The sequence below is a fragment of the Pseudochaenichthys georgianus genome, chromosome 3 (assembly GCF_902827115.2).
Source record: "Pseudochaenichthys georgianus chromosome 3, fPseGeo1.2, whole genome shotgun sequence".
Taxonomy (NCBI): Eukaryota; Metazoa; Chordata; class Actinopteri; order Perciformes; family Channichthyidae; genus Pseudochaenichthys; species Pseudochaenichthys georgianus.
Genome location: NC_047505.1, coordinates 42,739,873 through 42,759,722, shown reverse-complemented (window position 1 = coordinate 42,759,722; position 19,850 = coordinate 42,739,873). Strand labels below are relative to the sequence as shown.

The window sequence follows — 19,850 nt, the reverse complement described above, 5'->3', positions numbered from 1 at the left end:
AAACTCAATGTTGAAACCACACGTGTGCACACACAGATACACAAACCGCAATCTGCAGACTTGGAATAAAAGGACTATCAACGAGGTCCAAAGATTTTTCACACATTTTCTCCCTCTATCTAACATCTTTATTTTAATCAAGCTTTAACACAATGTTAAACAAATATTAAATATTAAAGCTCTGAATCACATGGTTCAAAAAGGAGGAATTATGTATTCCTATATAACTACATGTGGGAATGTTTATAAAAGTCATTGTAATATTACTAATTAAATATAGTAAACTGGCCCTGTGTATCAGAGTGAAGAATAATGCCAACCAAAATGTTCAATGTGTTTATAATATGTTCTAGAAATAAAACATATAGTTTGTTTTTCTAGAAATAAAACATATAGTTTGTTAAATAGTAAAACCTTCTAATACAGTAGGATACGTTTACAGTTATGGTCTCTTTAGAGGAATTGTGTTGTTGAGAAGATGAAATTGTTCCAGCCTTGTTTGTAAATGAACCTGACACTTTGGCTTTAAGGTTAACAAGTCAAATGACTCCCTCTGGAATGCAATAGAAGAAATTGGGATATTAAAGTGATGTGCTGTTCCCTGCAATGTGAACCTAATGCTGAACAACGATACAAATCTCTTTTGATTCCTCTCTCTCTCTCCAGGTGGTCCCGTCCCTCTCAGGTAAATGGCGCTCTGGAGTTTTATTCCGTCTTCCTGTCACCTGACGGTTCAGAGCCTGTGCTCGTCTACAACAGCTCAGAACTTTTTGAAGACCACACCCTGCGCGACCTTACCCCTGGAACAGCTTACACCATCACACTCTCTGTGAGCCCCTTACTTTTTCATCCGTTTCATTTGAAAGGTGAAATTCATATATTAAAGCATTTTTGTGTGTGTGTGTGTGTTCATGTCAGGCCTGCACAGGAGGTGGATGTACGTTAAGCCCCCCCAGCCAGGCTCAGACTGAGGAGAGCACCCCAGAGAACATTCCTGCTCCGCTGGTCACACCTCTGTCCCCACATGCACTCAACGTCAGCTGGACACCCCCTGATACACCAAATGGTGAGAGGAAACCCACTAGATCAAGCATAAACAGAGAGAATTTAAAACAAATATATATAAATAAACATTTATCAGCATTAACATTCAGAACAATTAATTTTCTTTACTAAATACATCCAAAATCATATACATATGAACATGTTTTATTCTAAATTGAATCTAGATACAGACAAGTGATCTTAAACAGGTGAGAGATAAAACATGCAATAAAGGAGAACAATGTAACTGACTCCTGGTTAGGAAACTTAAAGCTCAGCTGTTAATCTAAATACACAGTGTCAGTATTTACAAGACCCAAGAAATGATAAGATAAAGAGACCTCTACCATTGCCAGTTATACCGTACTTGTGACATAGAAACAGGGGAACGTTTTGCTTTGAGTGAGGGGGAATCACATGGGTGTTCAAGATTGAGATAAAACAGTAAGACAAAAAAAAACTGATATATAAACCATAAAGAGAGGGAATAGAGGACTCGGAGAGAACAGGGACAGAAACAGAGACGGGGGAGAGAACACACACATTTGAGGCTGAGACTAACGGAGAGCGGGAGTGAGAGGCCAGTGCTTCACCGAGCTCCTTTAAGTGGATGGAAAGTGCTCCCTTTTGACTGAATAGAGAACTGCAGGCTGGAAGCACATAGACTCACGGTGACTGCCTGCCTCTATCAGTGTTTTCTATTCTTCTGACCTCCATCTAATGCACTTGCATCCAGTTTTAATTCATTGCACAGACTTTGTCAGGATGTACTTGATGTATATTGGACGTGAATTTAAAATCTGACGAATGCTTTGGAACATCTAGATAAAAAAAAGTAAACATTTTCTGTGAGCAAATGTTTTAGTCTAAAGGGACTCAAAATTACAATACATATTGATTATTAGAATGAATTCATTGCTTCATATTTACTTAAATCTCGTAATGTGTTTCATAAAAAAAGTGCTCAATTTCAAAACCTTAAAATATTTAAAATAGTCTTAACTAGCAAACATGTAATACTTTAGTGTGCCATGTCTCATGTGCTAAAACAATCTATACGTTGTATGTATTTTGAAAACATATGATAAACAAATGTAGCTTTTAATAGTCTAGTATGCAATTGTTTATCTTCCCTGTAAACATTAATGAGGAAATGTGAGGAGAAAATGAAAGCAAAGCACTACAAAACACAATTTAAAATCACTTTCAAAAGGCAATAAAACATGGGGACCCCTTATACCTTACTGGTTAAATCTGGACTCAGCAGTGGTTGACCTGCAAAGTTCCCAGTTGGATTCAGGCTGGGGCCGATGTTGCATTTCTCTCGGCCTCTTTTCCTGTCATCAATCTACTGTCGCTAATGAAGGTCCAACATTTCCAAAAATAACTTTAAAAAGGCCTTGAAACACATTAAAAGTCACCGATAAAGTATATACATGGCAGAACATATTACTAAAATTAATTAGAAGTACTTAAATAAATAAGATTTTTTTTTTACAAATATGAATTAAAAAGGACTATATTAACACATGCAGAATGTGTGAACCTAATTGAATTGAGTGATGTGAACAAACTGAGGATATCAAACACCCTTTCACAGTCCCTAACATACAACGCATATTATCAAATATTACTGCCATGCTCGTTAAAGTATACGTAATTCTATGATGCATGTGTGTGTAATGTGAATCGTGTGTGTTTTACGCTTAATGCCACATAAGTGCATTTCGCACCATAAACCATGTGATGTGTGTGCATATTAGCATGGATAAATTACTTAAAGCTTTTCTCATCTGATGACAGAAATGTACAACAAGGAGACACTTAATCATGATTACCCGATTATCTCATGCTTAAAAAGCTTTAATTTTTGCTTAAAGGAGGGCTCAGCACCGCTTTTTTTCATTCATTTACTAATTTTTTCACAAATGCGCAGCAACAATGACGATGATGATGGTGATGGGTTCCAGAGGAGTGAGATTCTGTCTCTCTCTCCCCCCTTCTCCCCAATTCCGCAGGGATTTGTGGGGGATAATCCTCTCGGGGATTAGGTTGGGGCAACACGCAGACAAAGAGGGGAAATAAGCCTGTTATGCATTCGCTGCTTCATTTCCCAACCTGTCTTTATTACAACCTATACTGATATGGGCTTATTCACACACACAAGCACACAGGCACGTCCGCACACATATACACGCACACACTCTCACACGCAGGTGATTGGCCACATTAAGAGCTCCCCAGATGTAGTTGGCGTCCGTGGGGGTTTTGTGTCTTCATTTCCCTGATAGGTGTGTATATCTGTATTGAGCAATAATAAAACCCACACATGATTAAAGCAGAATAGACTCTTAGTTCTTAGCACTGATCTTTTGAGCCCCCTGTATGCATTTTTATTAAGGAAAAGCACATTTGGCACCGTGCTGTTTCATTTTTTTCATTAGGTGGATGTAATGTAATGTAATTATTGTGCCCGCGTGTGTATGGACATGTGTGAGTTTCCATCTTAGTGTGTGTGTGCGTATCATTGTGTGCCTGTAGGGAGGGCTCACCTATTTGCACCCACATTTCAGTGTGCGTGTTCGCTCCAGTTCTACTGTCCTTTAGAGGGTCTTTATCCTCGTAACGCCTATGGTTACATTTGTCGTTTCATTGCTGTTTCCACCATCGGATCACTCTAGGACACATTGACTGGCAGGTCTGGAGCCCCTAAGTCAGTTTCAATTTGCATTGTAATCCAATGACCCAGACTGCATCCCAACCATGATCCTAACATAGAAAAGCTCATTTCGCATATCCTGGACACAGTCCCAAAATGTGTGACCAATGGCAACAGTGCGTGAATACATTCTCATAACAAATTGTGTACCAAACTTAAAGACATAGAGACAAAAGGTTGTCTTGTCAAGTATATATTAAAAATTAATTAAAAAAATTGGGACATTTTCTTCAAATATTAACAAATGTTTTTGTTTTATTGGTCGTTTTAATCCGGGTTATGGTGTTTGTTGACTGATGTGTTTCAGGGCAGGAAATGAATGCAACATAATGGTTATGTTTACAATGTGAAGAGAGAGATGCTTGTGTAGAGTTAACTTATTTTGAGACAATAAACCCTAAAACCTGTTGGCAGTCACCCAGTAACGCTCTAGTGGGACGGGAGAAAGGTTTGTCATTTTATGTTTGATTCCATATATTTTATTTTTATAATCAGACATCTTCTTTTGACAGGCATTATAACCAGTTATGGTCTCTGGCGGGATGGACGGCTCATTCTGAACTCCAGTTCCTCCCAGAGGTTCTTGGTGGTGGAGGGCCTCTCTCCGTGGAGCCGACATGTCCTCCGGCTGCAGGCCTGCACAGCGCGGGGCTGTGGCAAGGGGCCGATGGTCAGTAAACTTCTTTAAAGTAAACACTTATTAATTCGTTTGATAAACTGTTAGATACTTCGTGATATATTTGAACATAGGTATGCTTTAAAAGTCATTGCTGTGGCTTTTCTGCATAATGACCTTTGAGTAATGTGGAAGTGTTGCTAACAATCCTTAACATTTGTGAAAAGGCTCTTATTTTATTCTTAACTTTGGAGCTCACTTTTCAGTGTCTTGCTGCATAGTATTTTTTCCACTTGAACTGTAGTTGTTGCTACTTAAAACACACGTAACATTTTACTTCTCTATTTCACATTTTCCTTGAAACCCAGCAGCTTTCACAGCATTTGGAGCAGCAACAGTTAAAGCTCCATTCAATCCTCTATGGGCTGAATCATATTATAACTACTGGTGAAAAGACTCAGCCAAAACTGATATTTTTATGATGCATATTATCCCTGTAACTAGCCAACACACAGAAACATGGGCAGACATATGGGAATGCCGACTCAGGCATTTACCAAAGTGTATGTGTGTTGTGTGTCTGTGTGTTGTGTGTGTCACTGAGCGTCATAAAGGTGATCGATTCTCCCGGCTCAATAACGAGGTTGGCGTGGCGGCGGTGACATTTGGTAGCAAATGCCACTCCAGGCTCAACGATGTCTCTGACGACAGGCCATATTTTGGGGCACTTTTCCAATATGGATGCCATATTTAGTCAAACATTAGTAGAACAGCTGACACCACAGAACAGGGGGACAGGAGGATGAGAAGGGGAGGGGTAAGAGCAGGATAAAGGGAGAAAAGGAGAGGAAAGAAGGCAAGGGAAGGAGGGAGTTTAGGGATAACAAAGTGAAACGATGAGGAGAAAATGGTCAGTGCAAAGTAAGAAGATGAGGTGAAAGGAGACGATACAGAGAGCAGCAGAGGAGGGGATAACAAGAAGAAATGAGTCTGAAGAATCGATAGTTGAGACAGTTGAAAAAAAAGAGGAGCAATGTGGATTGAGACAAAAGATAATATGATTGTGGCACGAGAAAAAGAAGAAAGGAGGATTACAAAAAGTGCTTATAATACTATACTATTATAATAAAACAGTAGTAATGTGGGCCAGATGTGATGTGATGACCCATATCGAATAGGGACAGATTCCATATAGCAGTTCGATGGATGAGGTTAAATACTGTGTATAGTTCATAGATGCACTTGCTACAAGTCTGCTTTTGTGCTTATGGAACTACGTTTATATCTTTATTCCCTTTAAATCAGGTGGAGATACGTACATTACAGACAGCCCCAGAAGGCCCCATACTGCTTGAACTGACCAATCAGAGCTCTCGATCACTCCGAGCCCGCTGGACAGCCCCACCTAGACCGAATGGGAACCTCAGCTACAAACTGTACTACAAAAGCAAAGGTAACGTATACAGCCATGCTCATATTAACCAGGCGACTGATATTCAGAGTAATATATTCTGCATTTTCAAATGTGACTGCATTTATCACACATTTGCTATTTACAACACAACTGCAGATTATGCCTTTTTAGGAAAGCCTCAATTATTCATTAAACCCACTGCATTTTCTGTGTGGCTGCACTTAAATTCTAGCTATGCATTATACACATTGCTGTTGAGCTTTCCTCTAAAAAATTACAACTTTAATGGTATTATTTGAAGGAAATTGCTGCATTCACTGTGGTTAAAATCCTCAAAATGTTCTGGTAGTTGTATAACCTGTTGGGCATGACTGCTTGTTGCCCCTTCTCCTTTGCCCACGTGGTCAGCTGCAGGGTCTTCAGGAACCGCCATTCCTCCATGTTTCAAACATCTCCTGGTGGTGGATATACCTGCAACCTCCAAAATTACTCAAAAGAGGCTCTCTCCGCATCCTCTGCCATTTCCTTTGTCTCCTTCATCTTTCCCCCTAGCACCCTTGCATCCCTCCTCAGCTGTTTGTCTTTCAGCCTCAGGATCTAACCTCCAGTGGGAAGATGGTGCTCCATCCAGCGTCTCTGCACTTCCATAAACACTCCTCACCAACAATGCCAACTTAGACTGAAAGTCAGACATGAAATGGGAAAGTGAAGGAAGGAATAATAAAACCAGAGTGGTGTAGAAAAGACATGTTTACTTCTTATTGACAGTGACTTGAGGGTAGAGATGATATAAGATCCAAGAGCAAAGCAGTGGTATGAAGATGGAAGGAAGATCATATTGGTATACAGAGAGAGGAGAGATGAGAAGCTTCCATAGATGTATTAAAAAAGACTTGTAGTAAAAACAAGACCTGAAGAACAACAAGTCAGCGGACGAGACTAACAAAACAAAAAAATGAGACATGGAAAGAAAGGGGGAAAAAGAAAATTGAACAAGATGAGAACAGGAGTATGGGGAAAACAGCAGAACACACAATCATCCATTAACTCACACATATTCACCAGGTCTCTCTCTCCTCTCAGACAGACACACACACACACACACACACACACACACACACACACACACACACACACACACACACACACACACACACACACACACACACACACACACACACACACACACACACACATTCAGGGACTTTGATCTGCTCCTCACAGAGGAAGAGTCAGATTGAAATGAGTGGAGAGAAGGATAGAAGAGGTGTGGAAGAAATAATATGGTGTTTCGCTCTAGTTACCCACAACCCCTTGATTTTCTGATACACACTGCCTTCATCAGTTCACACAAAACTGATATGCGTGTGTGTGTGTGTGTGTGTGTGTGTGTGTGTGTGTGTGTGTGTGTGTGTGTGTGTGTGTGTGTGTGTGTGTGTGTGTGTGTGTGTGTGTGTGTGTGTGTGTGTGTGTGTGTGTGTGTGTGTGTGTGTGTGCGCGCGCGTGTGTGTGTGTGCGTGTGTGTCCATCTAAATATATTGGATAGGCTTACGTATTGTAATTTTCAGATCTTTTCTGCCTTGCATAACCTCAATGTAGAGAGCCCTCTCTTTTGATCACTCTCAGTTAATCTCAGTCAGTATTCCCCTCTCTTGAACTCTCACACATTCTCCTCCCTTTTCCCCGTGTTGTTGACTGTATCTTTTATGAATCACCCTTTGTACTGGTAATGACTGTAATCAATAAATGTGCCATGAAAACATTTAAATGTGCCAGAGATTAACGACTCAATAGATATAAATACTGTGTTTGGACTAAGACCTTACATGTCTTTCTTTGTGTGACTGGGTTTCTCTTAGATGGTGATGGTGTGGTGGATGGGAGCACAGTGGCTGGCAGCTGGTTGTCTGTGACTGATCTACAGCCGTACACTAACTACAGCTTCTGGATCCGAGGTTGTAACACACAGGGTTGTGTTGAGAGCCTGCCACTCAATGTTACTACAACCCCAGCAGGTAGAAATGCCAACACTCAAACACTGTACATTAAAGGGGAACAGCACCTGACTACACCTTACTGTACATACTGGATCTCTGTACGCAGACTTTTGGTCAGAATCATACTTAGAAAATGGTTTAATAGTGAGATTATGGCCTCCAATGTAAGGCCTTTTGTCATCCATCTAATTGTGTATGATCTGATTTAAATAGTTGTACTGTAGCTTTGTTTCTAACTCTACAGACAAGCCATAAACCATTGTCACATATTTATCTTATTAATCTAAATTTGATTGCTGTTGTTACGAGCTGGAAAGATTAGTTTTATATCTTTGCTATGCAGCAAAAGAAAAATGTATTCAATCACACACTCCCACACTCCCACACACATTGACACAGTGACTTTAGTTAATGATCCGAACACATATTTTAGAATTACATCGTGTGTGTGTGTGTGTGTGTGTGTGTGTGTGTGTGTGTGTGTGTGTGTGTGTGTGTGTGTGTGTGTGTGTGTGTGTGTGTGTGTGTGTGTGTGTGTGTGTGTGTGTGTGTGTGTGTGTGTGTGTGTGTGTGTGTGTGTGTGTGTGTGTGTGTGTGTGTGTGTGTGTTTGTAATTGTGTAGAATATAGGCTGATTTAGCACACTGATAAATGTCAAAGCTGATCAGAGCATTCTGGAGATATGGTAAGCATGCAGCAACACACACACACACACACCTATAGACACACATCTGATCAGTTAAGGTTATGTTATCAACAGTGTTGAATACACACTCATGTCTCAGTCAGAGAACAACAAAAGACAGACTTCGGAAAGTTCTACTGTTCAAGTTCAAAACAAAGGCATAAGAAAGTATAAATTTTAAATACCAGACGTTTCCTCTCTTTCAATCTCTCTTTCTACCTCTGTGCCTCTGGCATCTCTTTAGACTTCTTTAAGGCAAACTGTCTTGATGCGTCCTTGTTCTATGAAAGAACAGAGAGAAGATAGTGGAGCGGGAGACAGAAGAGCAGAGGAGGAGGAGAGCAGAGAGAGAGAAGTGAACATAAAAGTGCATAGTTTAAAACGATTAGTGACACCTCTGATATTGTACCTGCTAACACCGCATGAGAGAGACACAGGCTCAGCAACTGTGTGAGTCTTTGTGATGTATGTTTTGTTTGCGCGTGTGTGTGTATGTGTGCGTGCACGCGCCTGTGTGTCAGTGAGAAATCAACGTGTGTTTCAAGAATTACACACACGCTCAGGGAATGACAATTTAGCTGATCTACAAAAGGGTCTCATTATAAAAAGGTAGAAACTGGGCTTTTAATAATTTATTTTAAACTACACATCTATCTTATTGATACAATGATGTATGAAATCCTGTTAGAGCAGTACAATTGTATATATTAAGCAGATCCTATACACATACATTATTAAAAATCATCAATCAGTATGAATGCTCAAATATTTCTACTGTTTTAGATCTACTTGTTGCTTAGTGACTCTGGCACTTTAAAGGAGTACAGTCAATCTATGTTATATATAATATATATTACACTGTTGAGAAACTGAGAGTAAACAAAGACAGAACTTACTTATAAACCCCAAAATACTGGACAATGCAGGCAACAAATGAAGCCTAGTCTTGCGCCACTTTTGTTTCTATGTCTCTGTTTCCAAAGCTATCCTTCTCTGAACAGATGGGTCAATAACTCTTTAAACCCAACAACTTGCACACAAATATACACAAATGCATCTGTTGAATGTGGGCCTTTTAACAAAAACAAAAATGCACAAAGACTGACTGAGAGACACACATGCACACACACTTTGTTGGAAAATAGAGTGCTTGTGTCGTGTTTTTATTTAAAAGTGTGTTTCTGTGTACACACTTAGATGCTCAATGTGATTTGTGATTTAAGTTGGTGAACCACTAGTAATATCATATGGAACACTTGTTCAAAGAGCATTGTGAGGCTGTATCCACACGCTTCATGTGTGTGTACGTGTCTTCAGAGTAAGATGTCTTCAGCAATCAGTTTTGTTGTAGTGGAGGCACAGTGTGTGTTTGATTGAAGGGTCACTTTATACATCGGAGGGCCTACTCTTATTTCCCACGGTCAACACTACAGCCACTCTAATTTTCTCCTTCTATTTGTTGTCCTTATCTCTTTCTTTTTCTGTCTTTTCTCACATCTTCTCTGTCTCTGATAAGAGCATGGATATCATACTGAATCAGGATGTTTTTACGGATTTTCCAACACTAGCACTTTGCTATCAGTGTCAGCTGGAAAAGAGGGGCACTGTTGAGAGAGTGGGGTCAAACAGCTGTGTGTGTTTGTGAGTGTGTGTGTATATCTGAGAGAGTAGAAAAGAGAGAGAGACATGTTGAAGTGGTTGTACACGCCTAAATCTGGCTGCTCTTCGTGGCACTTTAAGCTTCCTTTAGAGTCACTTTTATTTTATTTTGCGGTTGTTTGTTTGGCATCGCTTCTTTCCATTTTCGATAAAAGCAGAGAGATTTATAGATGGAGAGCAGGTAGGATGCCGATGATCAATGATAAGTATGTCAATATAACAGTGGTACGTTCTATAATCTACTTTCCTTGGGATTTGTTGTATACTTCAACGGTTCTCATTCAATCTCTCCATCCCCCTTTTATTTCCCTCCGTCCCTTCTTCATTACCTGTTCCTAGTTTCTTTGTTTCCTTCACAATCCCGTCTCTCTCTTTCTCTTAAAGCCCCAGATGGGTTGTCGCCTCCGAGTTTGACCCATGCAACTAGTTCCAGCCTGAATGTTTCCTGGTCCGCTCCTGCCCACTCCAACGCACCGGGCCCACTCCGTTACAGCCTGCAAATGAGGACATCCCCTCAGAGGCCTGGTGTAAGGTGAGAGAGAGATTAAGATGTATTTAGACGCCAAACAAGTGGATACATTTGGACACAGTAGTCCACAGCACATGCCAGTGGTGTGAGACAGAGGCATGCAATAATAAATGGCACTAAGAGAATGACAGATAACATACAGCACAGCACTCTCAGATATGTATCGCATATATACGCACCTTAAAAAATGTGTACACACTCATATGCATACACATGTACATATAAAGGGCTACATTATACAGCACATCTGAATATGTCACATCAACATGACAGACCATCAGAAACACAGAGAGGATTTGAGCACGAGACACGGGGGGTAGAGTCAAAAAGACACAAGAAAATCAAAGAGCAGGGCAGAGAGAGACAGAGAGAGGTAGAGAAAATGTGATAGAATAAAAAGAGAGAGCGGGTGTGCATCTGATATGTATTCATTACATGCTTCCTGACAACAAATTGCAATTTAATCCAAGAAGAGGAGGCTCTCATTCTGTGGTAATAAATAAATGACTAGCTACATGTATTATATATCAGACAGCCATGCCCTCCTCCTCCTCTGCTATGGAAATCTCATTGTTCCCTGATTTATTCATTCATTCATCCCTTCTATCCATCTGATGCTAAATGGTCAATGGTCCCTCATTTATGACAATATTCTTTTATTTTGTCCCAGATTCCTTTGTAGGGTTATAGATAAGGGTTCAGGTATTAATATAATAAAAGCTGTACAAATACTTGACATGTTTCCAATTAAATCACTGTTAAGTTTCCTTATGAAACTTGTCCATTGACACTTTGATAACATTACATCTGAAGTACAATTCATTTAGAAATACATATTAGAGCACACCAAACAGAAACAACATACGTGGAAAGTGATATGATTGAGATGTATTAGTCTTTACCACTTTAAAAAAAAAAAACGATATAGAATTACCACAAAAGCTTCGGTAAAAAAACGTTCAATAATGAATAGAAATTAACCACTTTGTTGTTCATATCTGTGCTATCTATTGCATATCTATTTACTACCTTTGCATCTCGGACCAAAATTCCTTCACAATCCACCCTTAAATCCACACTGCATGTACACTATGATTCGCTAAAACCAAAAAAAGGGTTTCTCCATGTTATCAGCAAAAGTACAGGTCTGTTCTATATTTTAATGTTGTGTAACAAAAACATGCAGTGTTAAATGTCTGGCTAGCAAATGTCATTGTAACCATGAACTGTAGAAATTACATTAGCTGACCAACACATCCTGGGGAGCTGTCCAGCGCTGAACCTCCATAATTAGGGATTCAAGAGCAAAAACAAGACATGAGGGTTAAAGTTTAAATATAAATGTAGAGATGAAGACAGTAACAAATATTTGTGCTCAGGACAAAGGGCATAGCAATGGTAAACTACACTTTGCTAAGTAGTGGTGAAAATGTGTTTTCAATAACATTTTTGTCATCAGTGTCAAGTCTTGCTAGGGATTCGCAAAAATAAACCCTTTTCTTGACAGTAATAATATAAATTATTGATCGACTAATTAATTGAGACGTGTTTTTCAGCTAATGTATGTTTCTCTCCTTTGACTCTTAGGCTTGTGGAAAACGCAACAGACACCTTTTCCTACCACGTAGAGGGCCTCTCACCGTTCACCCAGTACGTGTTCAGAGTGGTGGTCTCACACATTCATGGGCAGACAGTCGGGCCCTGGGCCACCCTGCGCACCGCGGAGGACAGTAAGTAGACTTACAGACACAAGTGCACACAAGAAAAACCTTATTCTCAGAGGCATGCATTTGTTTCAATGCACACATGCTCAACAGACATTTTAAATAACTATAAAAAAGAGGAACTAACTTGTTGGTGGTCATATAAACACTCAGCACGGCTGTTATATAGAGTACCTGTTGCCATTGTTTTTTTCACAATGAATTGTGCGGCCTGGGTGCTTGTGTCAGCCAAGTTTTGCAAGTGACTGGCTGGCAGGTGGCTGGCAACAGCTGGTTATTAGTTGGCCTCTGCCGTCAGTTGGCTGTTTGTGTGCTGAGTTAAAGTTAAAGTCCGGGTTTTCCAACAGATCTCCTGATTTTAGGTGATGATCTGAACAATAGGCTTTCACATTAAAGATATGGCCTTGGAAAAGCAGAGCCTCTGCCCTGGCTCTCTTTTATTCTCTGGAAGTCTCCAGGGTTTTATCTCATAAAAGTGTATTACTTCCTTGCTGTTGGTGGAGGCGGTCAATCAATTAGAGAAAATTAGGAAGAAAGACAGAGACCAAACTTATTAAAAATGAAATTTAGGGACAAGCAAGTTAGAGTGAAACACGCTGACAGTGAGATTTGCATACTCTAAGGTGTGTGTCTGTGTGTGAGTGACCTAGCCAGTGTCATTGTGGGCTAATTGCTGTAATAGAATCATATTAGCCACTGGAACAGCCTCCTCAGTGCAAAGTTATAAATTAATTAGTACCACGCTATTATCACATACATTATCATTAAGCAGCTGAGATTTGCATACATAGGATACATGTGCATGTATACACACATAAATGTGTATGTTCACATGTATGCGCGGTGTATGCTATACATAAACACATTCACATGAACACAACACCGATGTATGCACACACAAATGCAGACACACAATTGCAGACATTTAGGATACGTTCAATTATAGCCCTATGCTTTTCTCATTGCTATTCAGAATTGATTTCCCTGCAGCAAACACGCACAGAGATACACACACATACACACTCCTTCTCAAACATACTGAGCTTTTGTAACACATTCGTTCATGTTTTTAACCATCATAGATAAGTTGGGCAGTTGTGTACGCTTGTGAGTTTTCATGCGAGACTGAGAGGTGCGTGAATCGACATCCCTCTCTCAGTGTGTGTGTGTGTGTGTGTGTGTGTGTGTGTGTGTGTGTGTGTGTGTGTGTGTGTGTGTGTGTGTGTGTGTGTGTGTGTGTGTGTGTGTGTGTGTGTGTGTGTGTGTGTGTGTGTGTGTGTGTGTGTGTGTGTGTGTGTGTGTGTGTGTGTGTGTGTGTGTGTGTGTGTGTGTGTGGACAGTAATAGATGTGTCCATTCGCTCACACTGTGCCCCATCGTTCAAACCTCCATCCCTCTCTCTGCCTCTCTCAGGCCCCCTCACACACACACATACACAGACACACTGAGAACATGTGTCATACACACACACCGCCTTGTCGTCCGTATCAATCACACATCTCCTCATGCTCACAAGCAATAACACATAATCATGAAGTTTCATGCAGACGAGGCTCATCACTAAAGCACGTACACGAACACTTTAGCTTTTATGCTGCCAACTTCCATCTCTGTTTATATGGAATAGAAGTTTAAACAAATCTACAAAATAAGACATATATAAGCATAATCTGTTTCTGATTCTGATAAATCAATCATTTTAATAGACGTAGAGTACATAATACTACATGCGTCTTTTTTATGATTATGATTATTTATTTTTACATAATAAGAGAATATATGATAGGTGCGGAAGCTTTTAATCAGAAGGGATTTAAAACCATGACAGGAGAAAGCTAAGTACGGCCCGATTGGGTTTTGCATTGATGTGTAATTTGTCGCCATAAACCCACCCTCTCTTCATCGTGGCAGTGACAGGAAAGGAACGGATGCATTCCTCTCCTGATCTTCTGTCCCACATGCTTGAAAAATATTAACTATAGAAAGCATTTTACTCTTTTTATTCAGTATAATAGCATTTATCGTTATACCAACAAACACACATTCATTCAAGTTACATGTAAGGTAGATATACAGTGGGGCAAAAAAGTATTTAGTCAGCCACCAATTGTGCAAGTTCTCCCACTTAAAAAGATGAGAGAAGCCTGTAATTTTCATCCTAGGTACACTTCAACAATGAGAGACAGAATGGGGGGAAAGAATCCAGGAAATCACATTGTAGGATTTTTAATGAATTCATTGGTAAATTCCTCGGTAAAATAAGTATTTGGTCACCTACAAACAAACACGATTTCTGGCTCTCACAGACCTGTAACTTCTTCTTTAAGAGCCTCCTCTGTCCTCCACTTGTTAACTGTATTAATGGCACCTGTTTGAACTCGTTATCAGTATAAAAGACACCTGTCCACAACCTCAAACAGTCACACTCCAAACTCCACTATGGCCAAGACCAAAGAGCTGTCAAAGGACACCAGAAACAAAATTGTAGACCTGCACCAGGCTGGGAAGACTGAATCTGCAATAGGTAAGCAGCTTCTTGTGAAGAAAAGAAAACTGTGGGAGCAATTATTAGAAAATGGAAGACATACAACACTGATAATCTCCCTCGATCTGGGGCTCCACGCAAGATCTCACCCCGTGGGGTCAAAATGATCACAAACATCTCAGAACCACACGGGGGGACCTAGTCAATGACCTGCAGAGAGCTGGGACCAAAGTAACAAAGGCTACCATCAGTAACACACTACTCCGCCAGGGACTCAAATCCTGCAGTGCCAGACGGGTCCCCCTGCTTAAGCCAGTACATGTCCAGGCCCGTCTGAAGTTTGCTAGAGAGCATTTAGATCAGGGGTGCCCACACTTTTTGGGCCAGTGGGCTACTTTTGAAATGACCAGCTCACCGAGGTCTCTCTATTTCTCTCTCTCTCTGTTAAGAAACACATAACAAGCAGGCTAAGAAACCACTCTCCATGTCCTGAAATCTTAAACATAAAACACAAATATAAGTACAAGGAATACAATAAACGAGTAGAACACTCAACTTAGACACCAGACTCAAATGGGTCCTATGAACAGTCTCTCAAAGTTATAATGATATATACATAGGTCCAATATAGGCATGTTAACTCTCTCTCTCTCTCTCTCTCTCTCTCTCTCTCTCTCTCTCTCTCTCTCTCTCTCTCTCTCTCTCTCTCTCTCTCTCTCTCTCTCTCTCTCTCTCTCTCTCGCTGACTGTCCCTTCATTTCCCTGTTAAGAAACACATAAAAACAAGCAGGGTAAGAAACCTCTCTCCATGGTCCTGATATAATGCTGCAAAACACAATTCAATATATTTAGGTGGGTCCCTACCATATTCTGATGACTTGCACTGAATGGAGTCCGTCAATGTTGCATAATCAGGACAGTAACTGCTGATGGCTAGTCTCAGGCAGGCCTCCAAATGTTCATCAGTTAATTGGGAACGGTATTTCGACTTCACTATCTTCATTTGGGAGAAGGCTGACTCGCATAAATAAGTCGAGCCGAAGAGTGAGGTCAGTGAGGTGGCACATTTTCTGACGTTTGGATACTTTTCAACCCTGAATAAGTTCCAAAACTGTCCGGCATGGGCACGCACCTTCAACTGGATGTCGGCCTGCAGCGACAACATCTCATCCTCCAGCGCAGACGGGTTCAGATGAAACACTGCTCCGATGTTGTGGGCCAGCGAATCAATATCATGGTCTTCACTAAATGGATAGCACATGAATGTGGCGATTGGCTCGAGCAAAGCGAAGTCTCGGAAGCGTTTCTCGAAGTCAGATGTAATGTTATTGACTTGCTCTGTGTAGCGCGCACTGTCAAGGAGCGCGCTGTCCTTCCCTTGCTTCTCCAGCTCAGAGGCGATGTTTTGGAAGTTGGTCAAATCTTTGCGCTGCAGCTTTGAACACAGCAGATGCAGTCTTCGTTTGAAGGCATTAACTGAGCTGATCATGTCAACCACAGTTCTGTCTTTTCCTTGTAGCTCCAAGTTCAGCTTATTTAACACGTGTGTAATGTCTGTTAAAAACGCCAAATCTAACAGCCACTCCTCGTCATCGAGACGTGCGTACTCCGCGAGCTTGGTGCCATGGAGAAATGCCTTTATCTCCGGTAGAAGCACTCAAAATCTCTCGAGAAAATTGCCCCTACTCAGCCATCTTACGTCGGTGTGTAGTAAGAGGTCAGTGTGAACACAGTCGGCATCCTCCAGATATGCACGAAACAGCCGTCTTTGAAGAGGTCTTGAACAGGCCACTTTAAGTGACACATCCATGACCTCTTTCATGTTCAGCATTTTAGCACAAAGTGAGTGCTGGTGTATAATGCAGTGATAATTCAGAAAGTCAGGGAATATGTCATCCTCTCTGCATTTTGCGATGAAGCCATTACACCGGCCCACCATCGCAGGCGCACCATCCGTTGTGATGGAACTCAACTTAGACATGGGGAGTTTCGTTTTGTCAACAAAGTTTTTAAACGTCCGAAAAATGTCCTCGCCCCGAGTGTGTTCCTTCATTGGCAGAATTGTCAGCAGTTCCTCTTTCGCCGTCATGTCTGTGAACACCATCCAGATAAAAACGCACAATTGTGCTGTATCGCTCACGTCAGTGGACTCGTCTAGTTGGAGTGAGAAACACTCGCAGTCTTCTATGTCCTTCCTGAGTTGCTGGGTCAAATCCTCAGCCATGACTTCACAGCGACGTGTGACTGTGCTCCGTTTTAATTGGACGGCCTTGATAGCGTTTATTATTTCTGTTTTGTTTGTGTAATCCCGAAACAAGGCGTCTGCTGCTTCTACGAAGGCTTCTTTCACCATCTCTCCATCTTGAAAGGATTTTTTGTGTTTAATTATAGCGTGACTCACTCGTAGAGATGCTTCAGTGGCTGCCTTTGCAGTGGATGTCGGCTTTACGAAAAGTGACTGCTGTCCAGCTAATTGTGACTTAAGTTCCCTCACCTTTCTCTTTCTCAACTCGCTACTCATAGGGAAGTCGCTGTCATATGCCTTGTGAACACTCCGATAATGCCTCTCCACGTTACATTTCTTTGGCAGAGCGACGCTTGCTTTACATATAAGGCAAATCACGTTTGAATGTGACATCACAAAAAAAAATTCTTCCTCCCATTCTGGGTGGAAGTGGTATGTTTTTAGCTTTTTGCTCGGTCCCGCACTCATTTTGTTATTTGTCTCTTGTTTACATTAATTTGAGTTTTCCCGGCACTTGACTGATGTTATATCGCTTTGCATTCTGGGTTAACAGACTGGAAAGCGATAGGTTGCTTTTTCTGTCAATCAAGTAAACTCCTGAATTAAGTGGCAGGGAGGCCAAGGGAGGAGGGATCAAAACCTGTTTTGTCTATTTTAACGGAGCTTGATTTTTTTTTTTTTTATGAATGACTCGCGGTCTACCAGCATTGCCCCGACGTACTGGGCACCTCTGATTTAGATGATCCAGAAGAGGATTGGGAGAATGTCATATGGTCAGATGAAACCAAAATAGAACTTTTTGGTAAAAACTCAACTAGACGTGTTTGGAGGAGAAAGAATGCTGAGTTGCATCCAAAGAACACCATACCTACTGTGAAACATGGGGGTGGAAACATCATGCTTTGGGGCTGTTTTTCTGCAAAGGGACCAGGACGACTGATCCGTGTAAAGGAAAGAATGAATGGGGCCATGTATCATGAGATTTTGAGTGACAACCTCCAGCAAGGGCATTGAAGATGAAACGTGGCTGGGTCTTTCAGCATGACAATGATCCCAAACACACCGCCCGGGCAACAAAGGAGTGGCTTTGTAAGAAGCATTTCAAGGTCCTGGAGTGGCCGAGCCTGTCTCCAGATCTCAACCCCATAGAAAATCTTTGGAGGGAGTTGAAAGTCCATGTTGCCCAGCGACAGCCCCAAAACATCACTGCTCTAGAGGAGATCTGCTTGGAGGAATGGGCCAAAATACCAGCAACAGTGTGTGAAAACCTTGTGAAGACTTACAGAAAACGTTTGACCTCTGTCATTGCCAACAAAGGGTATATAACAAAGTATTGAGATGAACTGTAGTTATTGACCAAATACTTATTTTCCACCATAATTTACAAATACATTCTTTAAAAATCAGACAATGTGATTTTCTGGATTTGTTTTTTCTCATTTTGTCTCTCATAGTTGAGGTATACCTAGGATGAAAATTACAGGCCTCTCTCATCTTTTTAAGTGGGAGAACTTGCACAATTGGTGGCTGACAGAGGGATCCCTCCTCTGTTGCTCTCCCTGAGGTTTCTCCCATTTTTTCCCCTTAAACTGTGGGTTTTCTCTGGAAGTGTTTCCTTGTACGATGTGAGGGTCTAAGGACAGAGGGTCTAAGGATAGAGGGTGTCGTTTTTCTCATACTAATATTCTGAACAATCTGTGCTGTTGTATTTGCTGTAAAGTGTCTCCACTGTAGGCTATTTTTATTTTATGTACAGCACTTTGGCTCGACCAAAAATCGTTTATAAATGTGCTATATAAATAAAACTTGATTTGATTAAATACTTTTTTGCCCCACTGTATATGCATTTTTGGAATTCGGTGCTTAGGAATTGTACCCTTTTGGAGTTTCCATAAACCTGATCTGTTGTAGTTGTAAGATGACCACTTTGTTACTAAACTGTTAATAATATATGGTTTGTTGACATGGACCTTTATTAACAATATGGATTTGAGTATATGTTCACCTCGTTAATTTGATCCCTTCTCGCTTTTATGGCTGTTTTGATTTAGATTTTATTTATTTTTTTCCTCTGTCTTTCTACTTTTGTCTTACCTCTTCCTTTTTCCTTCTTTCGCCAACTCTTTGTGCTCAAACATGAAAGACAGTGCAGGTTTTAGCTCTTGTATTTGACGGACCAGCTCTTAAGAATTTACAAGTGATAGAAGTGATGAGAGATCGAGGAGAGAATATAGAAAAAAACAATATAAGAAATGGAGAGAAAAAATGGTCTGAAAAGAGAAATGGAGGGGGCAAAAAGGTAAAATGAGGAATTGTGGAAAAGACAAGAAGAGAAGAAAAGAAAAAGGCTAATGACAGAACAGAGAAAGAGGGAGACCCACGCTTCCTCCTTTCCTTTTTATCATTCCATTAAAGTTTTATATCCATCTTTTTAATGTAATTTGGTCCCTATGAATTCCTGCTGCTGCAGAACAGACAGACGGCTCCTGTGAACATAAACTCTAGCCGTGTTGGACAGCTCCCTTTCCTCTGTCTACTCCCATGTTCACACAGGCCCAGTGATCTAAGAGTGTGTGTGTGTGTGTGTGTGTGTGTGTGTGTGTGTGTGTGTGTGTGTGTGTGTGTGTGTGTGTGTGTGTGTGTGTGTGTGTGTGTGTGTGTGTGTGTGTGTGTGTGTGTGTGTGCTGTGCTGTGTGTGTGTGCGTGCGTGCGTGCGTGCGTGCGTGCGTGCGTGC

At 40.9% G+C, this 19,850-nt stretch overlaps 1 protein-coding gene across 1 annotated transcript in view; it reads left to right on the top strand.

Annotated features, from left to right (window-relative positions):
* The window catches only part of ush2a (Usher syndrome 2A (autosomal recessive, mild)), a 257,394-nt gene that overhangs the window by 124,669 nt on the left and 112,875 nt on the right, over positions 1-19,850 (top strand). The window contains exons 42-48 of the mRNA XM_034103486.1: positions 667-829; positions 919-1,066; positions 4,276-4,433; positions 5,685-5,832; positions 7,653-7,808; positions 10,518-10,665; positions 12,250-12,392. Coding sequence (XP_033959377.1) covers positions 667-829; positions 919-1,066; positions 4,276-4,433; positions 5,685-5,832; positions 7,653-7,808; positions 10,518-10,665; positions 12,250-12,392 — 1,064 coding nt within the window. The remainder of the gene's footprint in view (positions 1-666; positions 830-918; positions 1,067-4,275; positions 4,434-5,684; positions 5,833-7,652; positions 7,809-10,517; positions 10,666-12,249; positions 12,393-19,850) is intronic.